Source organism: Vipera ursinii (genome assembly GCF_947247035.1).
Source record: "Vipera ursinii genome assembly, chromosome: Z".
Classification (NCBI taxonomy): domain Eukaryota; kingdom Metazoa; phylum Chordata; class Lepidosauria; order Squamata; family Viperidae; genus Vipera; species Vipera ursinii.
The window spans coordinates 80,353,332-80,365,850 of NC_139517.1; the positions used below are offsets into that span (position 1 = coordinate 80,353,332).

At 37.0% G+C, this 12,519-nt stretch overlaps 1 protein-coding gene across 4 annotated transcripts in view; it reads left to right on the top strand.

The window, feature by feature from the left end:
- Nucleotides 1-12,519, top strand: part of GADL1 (glutamate decarboxylase like 1) — a 142,983-nt gene that overhangs the window by 34,244 nt on the left and 96,220 nt on the right. For all 4 annotated transcript variants that reach the window (XR_014494075.1, XR_014494076.1, XR_014494077.1 and 1 more), the window contains exons 2-4: nucleotides 7,625-7,797; nucleotides 8,489-8,615; nucleotides 11,700-11,790. Coding sequence is in view for 1 of the 4 variants with exons in the window: in XM_083376150.1 (XP_083232276.1) it covers nucleotides 7,625-7,797; nucleotides 8,489-8,615; nucleotides 11,700-11,790 (391 nt within the window). In the remaining 3 variants the exon portion in view is untranslated. The remainder of the gene's footprint in view (nucleotides 1-7,624; nucleotides 7,798-8,488; nucleotides 8,616-11,699; nucleotides 11,791-12,519) is intronic.

Sequence of the window (12,519 nt, forward strand, 5' to 3'; positions counted from 1 at the left end):
TCATTTTGTTGGATACCACCCAGTTTCAAATCTTCTAAAGTATTGGTTATTGCTTATTTCCACCAGCTTGGTGTCATCTGCGAATTTAATGTTTCTCCCAGATGATCCCGGATTTAAGAACCAAAAAAGTTACATAATGTGAAGACCTATTTTTGCTATTAAACCTTTCAGTAAGATGTCATATGACAAAGACATGATCTAAATTAGACAGTGGCTATTGATAGGTATGGTCCGTGGATAGTGAAGAGTGATTGGGACAAAAATTGGATTGCTCATTGCTCAAACCTGAATGTATCTCTCCAGTCCTGTAATTTGTTGTTAGATATATAGGTATAACATTTGCAATTTAAAAAAAATACATTCAGCAATTTGTTTTATAAATAACTTCTAGGCCATATAAAGTTTGCTTGGAGTATGTACAGTATAACAGCTAAGAGGATAATAATAATAGTAATAATAATAATAATAATAGTAATATAATGATGATGGTGGTGGTGGAAGGGACTTTGGAGGTCATCTAGTCCAACCCCCTGCTCAGGCAGGAAACCCTATACCATTTCAGACAAATGACTGTCCAGCCTCTTCTTAAAAACTTCCAGTGTTGGAGCATTCACAGCTTCTGGAGGCAGGTTGTTCCACTGATTAACTAACAGGAACAATTAACAGGACATTTCTCCTTAGTTCTGAGTTGCTTCTCTCTTTGATTAGTTTCCATCTGTTGTTTCTTGTTTTGCCTTCAGGTGCTTTGGAGAATAGCTTGACTCCCTCCTCTTTGTGGCAACCCCTGAGATATTGGAAAACTGCTATCATGTCACCTCTCCTCCTTCTCTTCATTAAACTACTAGACATACCCAATTCCAGCAACCATTCCTTATATGTTTTAGCCTCCAGTCCCTAATCATCTTTGTTGCTCTTCTCTGTACTCTTTCTAGAGTCTCAACATCTTTTTTACACTGTGGTGACCAAAACTGGACGCAGTGTTCCAGGTGTGGTCTTACCAAGGAATTAACACTTTTCGTGATCTTGATTCTATCTCTCTCTTAATGTAGCCTAGCACTGTGTTTCCTTTTTTGGCAGCTGCAGCACACTGCTGGCTCATATTTAAGTGATTGTCCACTAGGACTCCAAGATCCCTCTCACAGTTACTACTATAGAGCAAGGTAGCACCTATACAATATCTGTGCATTTGGTTTTTCTTGCCTAAACCTTACTTTTCTCACCATTGAATTTCATTTTGTTAGATAGCGTCCAATGTTCAAGTCTGTCAAGTTTCTTCTGTATCTTAAGCCTATCTTCTGGAGTGTTGGCTATTCCTGCGAGCATGGTGTCATCTGAAAATTTGATGAGTTCCCCATCTATCCCCTCATCCAAATCATTGATGAAGATGTTGAACAGCGTTGGGCCCAGAACAGAGCTCTGAGGCACCCCACCACACACTTCCCTCCATGTAGATGTAATCCATTGCGGACCACACGCTGAGTATGGCCGGTCAGCCAGCTACAAATCCATCTGGTGGTGATGCTGTCTGACCCACATTTTTCTATCTTATCAAGTAAGTAGGTTGTGATCTACTTTATCAAATGCCTTACTGAAGTCCAAGTAAATTATATTGATAGCATTCCTCTGGTCCACTAATTTTGTCACCTGGTCAAAGAATGCAATAAGATTTGTCTGGCATGATCTGTTTTTGACAAACCCATGTTGGCTTTTAGTAATGACTTTGTTTGCCTCTAGGTGTTGGCTGATTCATTGCTTGATTATCTTGTCCAGAATCTTCCCAAGTATTGAAGTCAGGCTGATAGGTCTGTAGTTTCCTGGATCTATTTTTTCCCTTTTTTGAAGATGGGAACTATATCAGTTGTTTTCCGGTCCTCTGGTAGTTCCCCAGTGCTCCAGGATCTTTGAAAAATATAGTTCAGTGGTTCTGAGATCACATCTCCCAGTTCCTTCAGAACCTTAGGGTGTAACCCATCTGGTCCTGGTGATTTGAACTCGTCTAGGGTGGACAGGTGCTCACTATTTTCTTGCCTATCTTAACTTGTGTTTCTAATCTGTTTTTTACTGTACTGTTTTTGATAGGTTGGACTGTTTTTTCCCTTTGTGTAAAGACGGATGCAAAAAATGAGTTAAGTAGTTCTGCTTTCTCCCTGTTGCTTGTCACTTTCTTGCCACTTTCTCCCACTAATCTACCAGTCATTTCCTTATCTTTTTTCTTGGTTTTTACATGTTTTCTTGTTTTTTGAATTAATTGCTTTAAAATTGTTTTACTTGGTAACATTTCCAAAACTTTTATAAAAGTCATTGAAAAGTCATAGCTTTCCCAAGGCTGGGCGAGATGAGCCTCTGTTAAGATTTTCTACTGCTTTGTTGTATGGCTTTTGGATTATCTGTTAATAAAAGGACATCATCTGTTCCTTTATTTCTGTCTTGTAATGTAATGTTCCCAGAGGCATAGGGAGTTAGACTTTCTTTAAATCCATGAAAATAAATACATTTGAATGAAATATGCAGAAAGACTAAATACCGTATGTGCATTTTAGCCTGGTACTTCAGGTACTAGTGAGAAATATTTTTGAAAACTCCTGAACCTACAGATATTTCTGCCTCTGCTGTGCTAGGATAATTTCAAATATTGCACCACCGTAGTCACAAAATTTTGCTTTAGTGGTTTGGCAAGTACAGCAAAATATTTTGATCTCTAGAGTGACCATTGTTTCAGTTGTGTGCATGCAAAGAATTATGATGGCATAAAAGCAGTGTAAGTGATTTTCATATGAAAATCTACAGAGATGAACTAAGGCAGCATGGTTTATTTTTTAATAGGATGCATTGTATAATGGCAACAAATAATCTTGGTAGATCATTAAAATCATGTTTTATATTTTACATTTATTGTCTATTTTGGTTCTTAGGATAAATAATGAACGACAAAGACTTTTAAAATATGTTGATATTCTACTTATGTATAAGATGAATGTCATTCTGGTTACTAGCCTGCTGACATTTTCTGACCTTTTTGCATCAGTCTGAGTTTATATCTCAATATGGATAATTGTGTAGAGTTTAATCTTCCCCCTCTTTCATTTATATAAATGTAATAGGTTTTCCGGTATGGTTTTCACTTTTAAACAGCAGAGATTCCTATTTTTTTTTCACTACAAAAAATGAAAAGAAAAACAAACCTAGTTTGTCTTTGTGCTTTCTTTCCAATTTATTAGTGTTATTATTTGGTGCTATTATTATTTGTTTGGTAATATAATCAGTAAAAACCTGAAGTGCCTTTTGATAAGTGCCTTTTGTCTATGTAATATGTCTCAAAGATGGCTTATTTTCCCATACAATTCAAGTGGTTTAGAGTCCACAGATAGAAAACTATTGAGTTTGGAAGATACATCAATTGTCTATTTTCAATGTGTGAGAACTTTGTGATTGCTAGAGGATCAATTGACTTATATGTTATTTCTACTTCTCTGCTATCCTATTATGATGAGTCTCAGCAAATAATTCCATTAGAGATATGTGCTTTGTTTTTCAATAGGAACCTGACCAACGCTAATTGAGTAGTTTGGCAAGCACTCACAAATTCTGTGCTTTGCCATCATAATTAGTATTGTGCCTTTTCCCGGAAATGCTGGATATAATTTTCTTCCAACATAAAAATATATATAATCCATATATAGAATAAGTAGATTTAATCTCCATAGTTTTAATTCAGGTAGCAAAAGGATTTTCGGTATTATAAGTAGAATTTGGAGTAAAACTTTGCTGGTATCATCCATATGAATACCTCTTTTGAAGCATGACAGTTCTCCATATCATTCTATTTTTTCTGTTTAAAATATAAAAGTATACATTTTTTCAAATTAAGTGCTTGACATAGTCAAATTAGTAGTCTCCCGAATAATCTCATCCCCATGATTCATTTAGATTTATAGGACATAAAGTGGGTAATAGTTGATATCCAATGTTTTGCTGCAGATATATCCAGCTGCCTAGGAAAAAAGGATAGAGTAAGCTGGAAAATTTGGGGGGCTATCCTGGAAAGTAGAAAGAGTGGCAGATCTTGGATTTTTTATGTGACTTTAAACAATTGAGCACAGTTTGTATGTTCCAGGTTCTATCTTTTAAGCAATGACATATGATGGGACGTAGGTTGAAACTTAACATTAAGAAAACCAAGATCATGGCATCTGGCCCTCTCAATTCCTGGCAAATAGATGGGGAAGAAATGGAGTTAGTGACAGATTTTATTTTCCTGGGCTCCAAGATCACTGCAGATGGGGACTGTAGCCAAGAAATTAAAAGACGCTTGCTCCTGGGGAGGAAAGCCATGGCAAATCTAGACAGCACACTAAAAAGCAGAGACATCACCCTGTCAACAAAAGTGCGTATAGTCAAGGCTATGGTCTTCCCAGTTGCAATGTATGGCAGTGAAAGTTGGACCATAAGGAAGGCTGAGCGCCAAAGAATTGAGGCCTTTGAGCTATGGTGCTGGAGAAGACTCCTGCGAGTCCCTTGGACTGCAAGGCGATCAAACCAGTCAGTCCTAGAGGAGATCAATCCCGACTGCTCTTTAGAAGGCCAGATCCTGAAGCTAAAACTCAAATACTTTGGCCACCTAATGAGAAGGAAGGACTCACTGGAGAAGAGCCTAATGCTGGGAAAGATCGAGGGCAATAGAAGAAGGGGATGACAGAGAATGAGGTGGCTGGATGGAGTCACTGAAGCAGTAGGCGTGAGCTTAAATGGACTCCAGAAGATGGTAGAGGACAGGAAGGCCTGGAGGAATGTTGTCCATAGGGTCGCGATGGGTCGGACACGACTTCGCAGCTAACAACAACAACAACAAGGAAGCAGTCATGTCATAGCATCTACTGTCTGAAACAACATTTTCTTTGAGATTCATCTGCCCCCTTAACTGGGTTTAAGAGTCCTTAACATTGTTTTCCCCCTACTCCAGGCCTTAGATTAGTCTGAGTGGCAGGCAAGTTCAATAAGCTGTTTTGTTTTTAAAACAAATATTTCTTCTACATGGTTGTCATTTTTTTACTCATACCTTTTTTTAGTACTGTAATTTCCGGTGTATAAGACGACTGGGCGTATAAGACGACCCCTGACTTTTGAGAAGATTTTCAAGATTTTTCGTCTTATACGCCAGAAAATACTTACATGCCAGTTGCCAAGTGTCCGACACAAGCCCGATTCAGCCCCATCTAATGCAAATGGTGCAAAGCCACACGCTCTTCCAGGCCAGACTCTGCAAACAGCATGCCAGAAGCCGCAATCACCGCGGGAACTCTGAGTCCCCGCCTTTCGGCAGCCTGCACAACCAAGCGCGATCTGGCTTTGAGATAGCATTTGCAGACGGAGCAGCCGCCACATCTGGAGCCAGGCCCTGCCCAAGAGACAGTTGGCCAGGCGGGCCCAGAAGACGCGCTAGAGAGCCGGGCTTGGGGCAGCCATGCCGAGGCCGGCTGGCGAGGGCCGCTGCATGTTCTGCTGGCAAAAGGGGTGCCAAGTACCGCTGTTCCGCACTCCGTGACCAGGCAAGTGATTCTTCCGGTCAGCGCGGGTCAGGCGGTGCCTCGGCAGGAGCAAAGGTGCTCCCTTCCTACTGTCGAGCAGCACGCCTCTGGGGACCGCCTGCCCCTCCTCTTTTCGGGGACCTGACAGCCAGCATTGGAAGCGCCAGCATGGCCAGTCCTACAGAGAGCAATGGCGGCTGCTGCACTAGCCGCCCCAGGAGCTGACGAGAGTTTCCCCTCCATCACCTGTTTGCCATCGGCCGCTTAACCATGGGTCACCATCGCCTACCTCTATTCACCCAGCGATCCCGCCGTCCAGCAGAAAAGAGAAAAGATCAGAGAGGTGAATAGTATTTTCCGGCGTATAAGACGCCTGGGCATATAAGACGACCCCCAACTTTTGAGAAGATTTTCATGGGTTAAAAAGTCATCTTATACGCTGGAAAATACGGTAATGCTTTTGTCATTGTATTGTTATTGTAAAATTGGGTAACCTTGTAAATTTATTACATAAGGGAAGTTAATTTGATATCTGATTCAGCTTTGGGTAAGTTTCACTTATTTTAAAATCAATTATTAAAAAAATTCAACAAAGAATAGTTACAAAATCAAATTTCAATAAGCTAAATATCTGGAATTTTTTTGGATGATGTGGGTTTTTTAAATGCAGGTTGGGAAAAAAACACATTAAAGAGAAAAATATTCACACCATGAAATGAGAAATTTTTAGAAACTATCTTTTGTTACAAACTATATTTTGGTTTTAAAAAATATATGGCCCTTGAAAACTTACGAGAAAAGGCTGTAAGTACAAAACTAGTAAGACATAGCTGTACATTTTATTGGCATTCCAATTTTCAAATAGGTTTTCCTCTTCTAGCTGTTCGGAGAAAGTAAAAAAAAGTAATTTAAAATATAAAATAGTTAGTAGAAAGCTATCAGAAAAGATGCATTACTGTACTAAATATTACCAAAAATTAAACTTGGATTGATTGTTTTCAGCTAAAGGCTGTTTTATGACCTTTCACCTCATTACTTAGGCAAAGGATTTTGGATGCAGAACATAAGATTGTTTACCCAAACTTTTGAAAATATAGAGGCTGAATCTCAGCTGGGAAGAAAGTGCTACCATCATATTTTAACTGTACAGAAATATGGGAATACATTTTCTATAACACATTTTAATGTCCTACCATCTCATTTCCTAGATGGGAAATTTAATAATAATTCTTTTAATAATCACCTTTTTTGTGGTTCTAGAATTGTTGAAATAGTTGCCTCCCATTATCACGTCTTGTAGTTTTGATAGAATTGCAGGTAATGATTTAATTTTACTTTTTTATTTATTCCTTTCTGGGATGTCAAATAATTTTTGTGTTGTTTTGTGTTGTTTTCCTTTTATTAGATAAACAGCCTGTTTAAATTCTGTGATCTAATAAATAAAGGTCACCAAAAAGTAGTAGTGGAGTCTTTTGCAAATAGTTGATCTATTCAACAGGTCGGCAACCCACGGTTCCGGAGCCGCATGCGGCTCTTTAAGCCATCTCCTGCAGCTCCCAGTCCTCCTCCACCGTTCTGGAAAAATAAAAGTGGGAGTAAAAAAGTCCCATTGAGAGAATGGGGAGGCGGAGGTTTGGAGAGCTGGTGCCTTTCGGGGCCAAAAGAAACACGAACGAAGGCAGCAGCTCTCCAAACGGGGGGTGGAGGTTTGGAGAGCTGCGCATGCAGCTCTCCAAACTGCCACCGTCCCGTTTGCAGAGCTTCCGCCTTTGTCGATGTTTGACAGAGGCGGCAGATCTCCAAATGGGCGGCGGCGGTTTGGAGAGCTGTACGCACAGCTCTCCAAACCTCCACCATCCTGTTTGCAGAGCTTCTGCCTTCATCAAACATGATCTCCAAATGGGTGGCGGCGGTTTGGAGGCCCCGGGGGGAGGGGCAGGGCACTCCTAAGCTAGGGGTTAAAACAACTGCTTAAGACACATGTTCAGTTGAGGGTACCTGGAGCATATCTATTCTACCTGAACATATTGATTGGAAAAACACAATTTGAAACAGGCAGCATATATAACTCTGTGTTGCTTTTGTTTTATCTTCATCAGTTGAAATGAATAACCAGTTAGAAAAGTCACAGAAGAACAATGCAATCTTAGTTGATGGAGTTATTTTAAATGGCCCAGCAGCAGATTCAAAATCAGGCGAGAAATTTGTGGAAGAGGTCAGTAAGATTATAATGGAAGAAGTGGTAAAGAAAGCATCTGATGCAACTGAAAAGGTAAAAATCTTTGATGTAATTGGAGTAATAGCTAATGTCTTCTAAGTACACAATGTAATAGAAACTAATGATCTAAATCAGAGTTTCTCAACCTTAACAACTTTAAGAGATCTGGACCTCAGGTCCCAGCATTCCCTGGCTTGGCCGGCTGGGGAATTCTGGGAGTTGACATCCAGACCTCTTGAAGTTGCTAAGGTTGAGAAACTCTGATCTAAATAAAAAAATATTTAAATTATTTAATTTTAATTTAAATTAAATTATTAACTCAGTAGTCATATTCAGAAATGTGTCTTTATGTACAATGTGCATTGCTACTGATAAATGTAAAACTACTTTTGATATAATTCTCATTATTAAATAACTAGAGATGTTTTCCATGTCATATCATGCCTTCATTTCTTAATTTCTTGGATTTAGTAGTAGATGAACTTAAAATTCAAATATTGTTGTTTGTAATCTTCTATGTTTCTGCTTAAATTATTTGTAAATCTAAAACATTTTATAAAAACTATAAAAAAGTTTCTAACATATAGTGAAATTCTAGGCTACTTAAACGACTAAACCAGATAAGGTTTTTTTTTTCAAAAAAGGATTTTGCCAGAGGATTTTGCAAATTAACATTGATTAAAATTTAAGTTCTCTCATCATAAACATTTCTTCCCAATGACTTGATGTTTTTTTTTACAATTAGGTGTGTGAATGGCAGTCTCCTGAGAAACTGAGAACACTTCTTGACTTGGAATTGAAAGATACAGGAGAGAGTCATCCCAAACTCTTGCAGTTATGCCAGGATGTTATACAATTCAGCGTCAAAACCTGTATGAATATCATAGTTACAATTGCTTTTTGTTCCTAATATATTGATATCCTTCCAATTGCAGAAATTGAAATAAAAAGTACTTCTACCTAAGTGAAATGGTACTTCTACATAAAAGGCTACTTCTGGTGTATTTTCATAATTTCATTTATATGAAGTGGACCTTTATTAATATCTACCACTCCTTTTCTTACATTTCTGATTTAATATCCTGATTTAATATCCTGCAAAATCAGAATATTATTTCAGATGTAACAGAATACTCACTTTAAATGAAATAAAATCTTCATGTTGAAGTATTTGTGCTGACGGGGAGAGAGAAGGATAAAATGAAATATAAATACTCCCTTTTGGCTTCATAAATACTTAAGAAACTTGGAGTTTACATCTGAAATGGACCACTGAGCTGGTCTAAAATGATGTCACCTCATCTGCTGCACCTATTACAATAATTTAAAGCATTACTCATTGTAGAACGGAAGTCCTCCTATAAAGAACAAAATAGTTGTTGGTGATAATGATGAACCAAAATATGTTGAGAATTAATAAAAGTCACTTGCAAGTAAATAGCAAAAGTTAATAAATAAAATTAGTATATCATAAGTGTTTAAACATAGTGCAGAAATCCGGGCATGATTATGACAAAGTGTGAATGTGTCCTGGGTAGAGGAATGAATTGACTGTGATAATTGAAGAGCACAATTTGGAACATACAGCAGCAATTGCAACAAAACATTTTACTGCTTATCTCCATGCTCTGCTGAATAGCTATGTGAGAGTGCATTTTTATTAGTTTTTTAAATTCAGTTTAATGTCTGCCTATGATCTGTTTTATTTAAAATTGTTTCTAACCTGCTTATTTTACATAATCCTAGGCAGTTTATAGGAACAACAAATATATCCAAGTTCATTGAAATATACATACTCAAAAATGTAATCAGGGTTGGAAATTCTAAGTAGAAAGTTTTGGAAGCAAGAAGAAAAATGGTCTTGGAACCTAGTTGGAGACAGGCAAGCAGAGACATACACTATCAGAGATGTTATGTTGAAAGAAAGATTTCAAGATCATTGGATAACAAGTACACTGGAATAGCTTTTTAGTATTCCTGTTAATTTAACTATACTAGACCATCTCCCTTTTTATGCTTTATGTTTATATAATAAACATGGATATAATCTGAAATACATTGAGGATCTATACAATATAAAATGTTTATAGAGTAGAAAACTTTCCAATTAACTCAGATTTCTGAATGCAGTTATTAATCAGCCCATACTGACAATATTCAACATATTTTCTAGGCTTGTTTGACTTTGGCTTAATGTCTTAGGGGAAACTCAGACTCTGTGACTTGTAATCCACAAGTCTATGGCTTAGTGCAGTATTTGAATATCAGGCATTTGTGCCATATTCAATAAGCTGTGTTTGAATCATGGCTGAGTATAATGCAGAAATCCTGGTATTACATAAATTGCAAATTGGGTTTCACTAATACATGTCGTCTGAGTTGTCAGAACCTGTGAGCATCTAGAGTTATAGCCTGAGGCCAGGAGGAGATTTTAATACCAAGGATTAAAGTAAAGGTAAAGGTTTCCCCGCACATGTGTGCTAGTTGATTCCAAATCTAGGGGCTGGTGCTCATCTCCGTTTCAAAGCCGAAGAGCCAGCGCTTGTCCAAGGACATCTCCGTGGTCATGTGGCCTGCATGACTAGACACCAAAGGCGCACGGAACACTGTTACCTTCCCACTGTAGTGGTCCCTATTTTTCTACTTGCATTATTACGTGCTTTCGAACTGCTAGGTTGGCAGAAGCTGGGACAAGTAACAGGCGCTCACTCTGTTACACAGCACTCAGGATTCGACCCACCAAACTGCTGACCTTCTAATCGACAAGCTCAGCGTCCTAACCCACTGAGCCAGCTAAACAAGAATCAAAGTACTATCTTCAAAACAATATTTATTTTATAATGAGTGATCAAAAGGTTAATTACCTTTTTGGAAAATATGGCTAGCTAATGAAAATTCACAGCAATTTTCTGAAGATGATAAGACTACTAAAGAATGTTATTAGTCCATTCACATAAAAGGAGCATTTAATTATATAGCTGTTTAGAGGCCACTTTTATAGAATATTTGACTAATAATTCCATTACCACTTAGCAATATGTCTTTAAGTAAACTTTAAACGTTTATTTTTTTTGCTGAAAAAAGATGTCCAGCCTAAGCACCTATTAACATTACACTATTTATTAATTGATGAAAGATTCAGAGGTAACATTTCTAAATCTACACTGAGATGAATCAAAATAGGTACACTGGGTCTGATTTATGTTATTTTTTATATGAGCAATTATATAGAACCATTTTATCTATTGTGTAAAGCCTTTAAGCCATCTCTGTGTAAAATAACCTATTCTAATTGTTTATTTCTCTAAATGTCTTGTGTGTCTTGAAAGGACATAAAACAGGAATTATAGGAAAGTCAATTTCAAATCATTTGTGATATTGTTTATTAAATGATGGACCATTTATACGTCTCTTAATATATTTCTGGAAGGGTTGACCCTTTTAAAATAAATAAAATGAATTAAAACTGGAAATTTTAAATAGGTAACTTGAGCATCATTCTTCTTGTACCTAATACATCTGGCTACATAATTAAAATCTTCTCAATAGTCTTATACTTTATTTCATTATCAAATAATAAAGTTGAAAAGAATAACATCAGAAAATAAATATCTTAGGGAACTTTCTCCCTTTAACAAGAGAAAGCTCAAATTGGAGTAGATATAAGAGGAATCTATCTCAAGTTCAGGTTTTTTTGTGCCTTTCAATGTTTCCCTTTTCTTCCTTCGCTAACAAGAAGGTTTCATTGGATAAGGAAAATCTGACAGCAAACATCTATAATGGAGAAGTTCTGAGGCTGGGTTCATGCATCACATCTAAACCACTACATTTTTTTTATTAATTGCTATAATGTATGAGCTCTGCAACAGTGCCTTAGCAGTACGTGTGAATCAAATTATTTTTTCAACGATCACAAATGCTAAACAGATATATGTCTTTGTCATCATTATTTACAGATCACCCAAGATTTTTTAATCAGCTCTATGCTGGTATTGATTATTACTCTTTAGCAGCACGTTTCATTATGGAGGCATTAAACCCAAGTGTGTAAGTGCATTTTGTTTTAAATCATGGTGCTGAATTTGCAGTGCTGTTTAATGGTGGCAGATCCTTTTTCCTTTAAATCACTATTAATAACATTGTTGGGGTGCATATTGCAGATATTTGGCAAATTAACTACCTAGAGAGCCTAAATTAAAGTCTTTGAATCTGATCAATTGGTTTATTTTTAGTTCTTATTTTTTCTTCTTTCCTTTATATGCTTAAATGTTCCTATAAATATTTTTTCCTCATCGTTCCTGAGTTTATCTTTTGATAACTTTATCAGGCAACTTTGTATGAACAGAAATAATTTGTCACTGGGGAATTTAAATACAAATGTACCTCTTTTAGTGATCACAGTTGGACCAGCAACATCATTAAACAAATTGGTAGCTAAGTGAAACCATGACTACATTTGTGATTTTACTTCAGCTTTTCTTGTTTTACAGACAAGTGAAGATTATAAATGTAAGGATTGGTCACAAAGTTACTTTTTCATCACTGTTGTAACTGCAAGTGATTGCAAAATGAGTCATTTGCTATATGAGGACTACCTGCAGGACATATGCCATATATTGAGTTTAGAATTTGAACCTATGCCTGCAGGTTTATTGAAATGTTAGCTTTATTCAAACTTTCAGGCCAATTGTTTCCTCCTACAGACAGAGTGTGAGGATTCATTCTTTTATATGTATACCCATGTAAACAAATATACTGCTGAAAAAAATAAAGGGA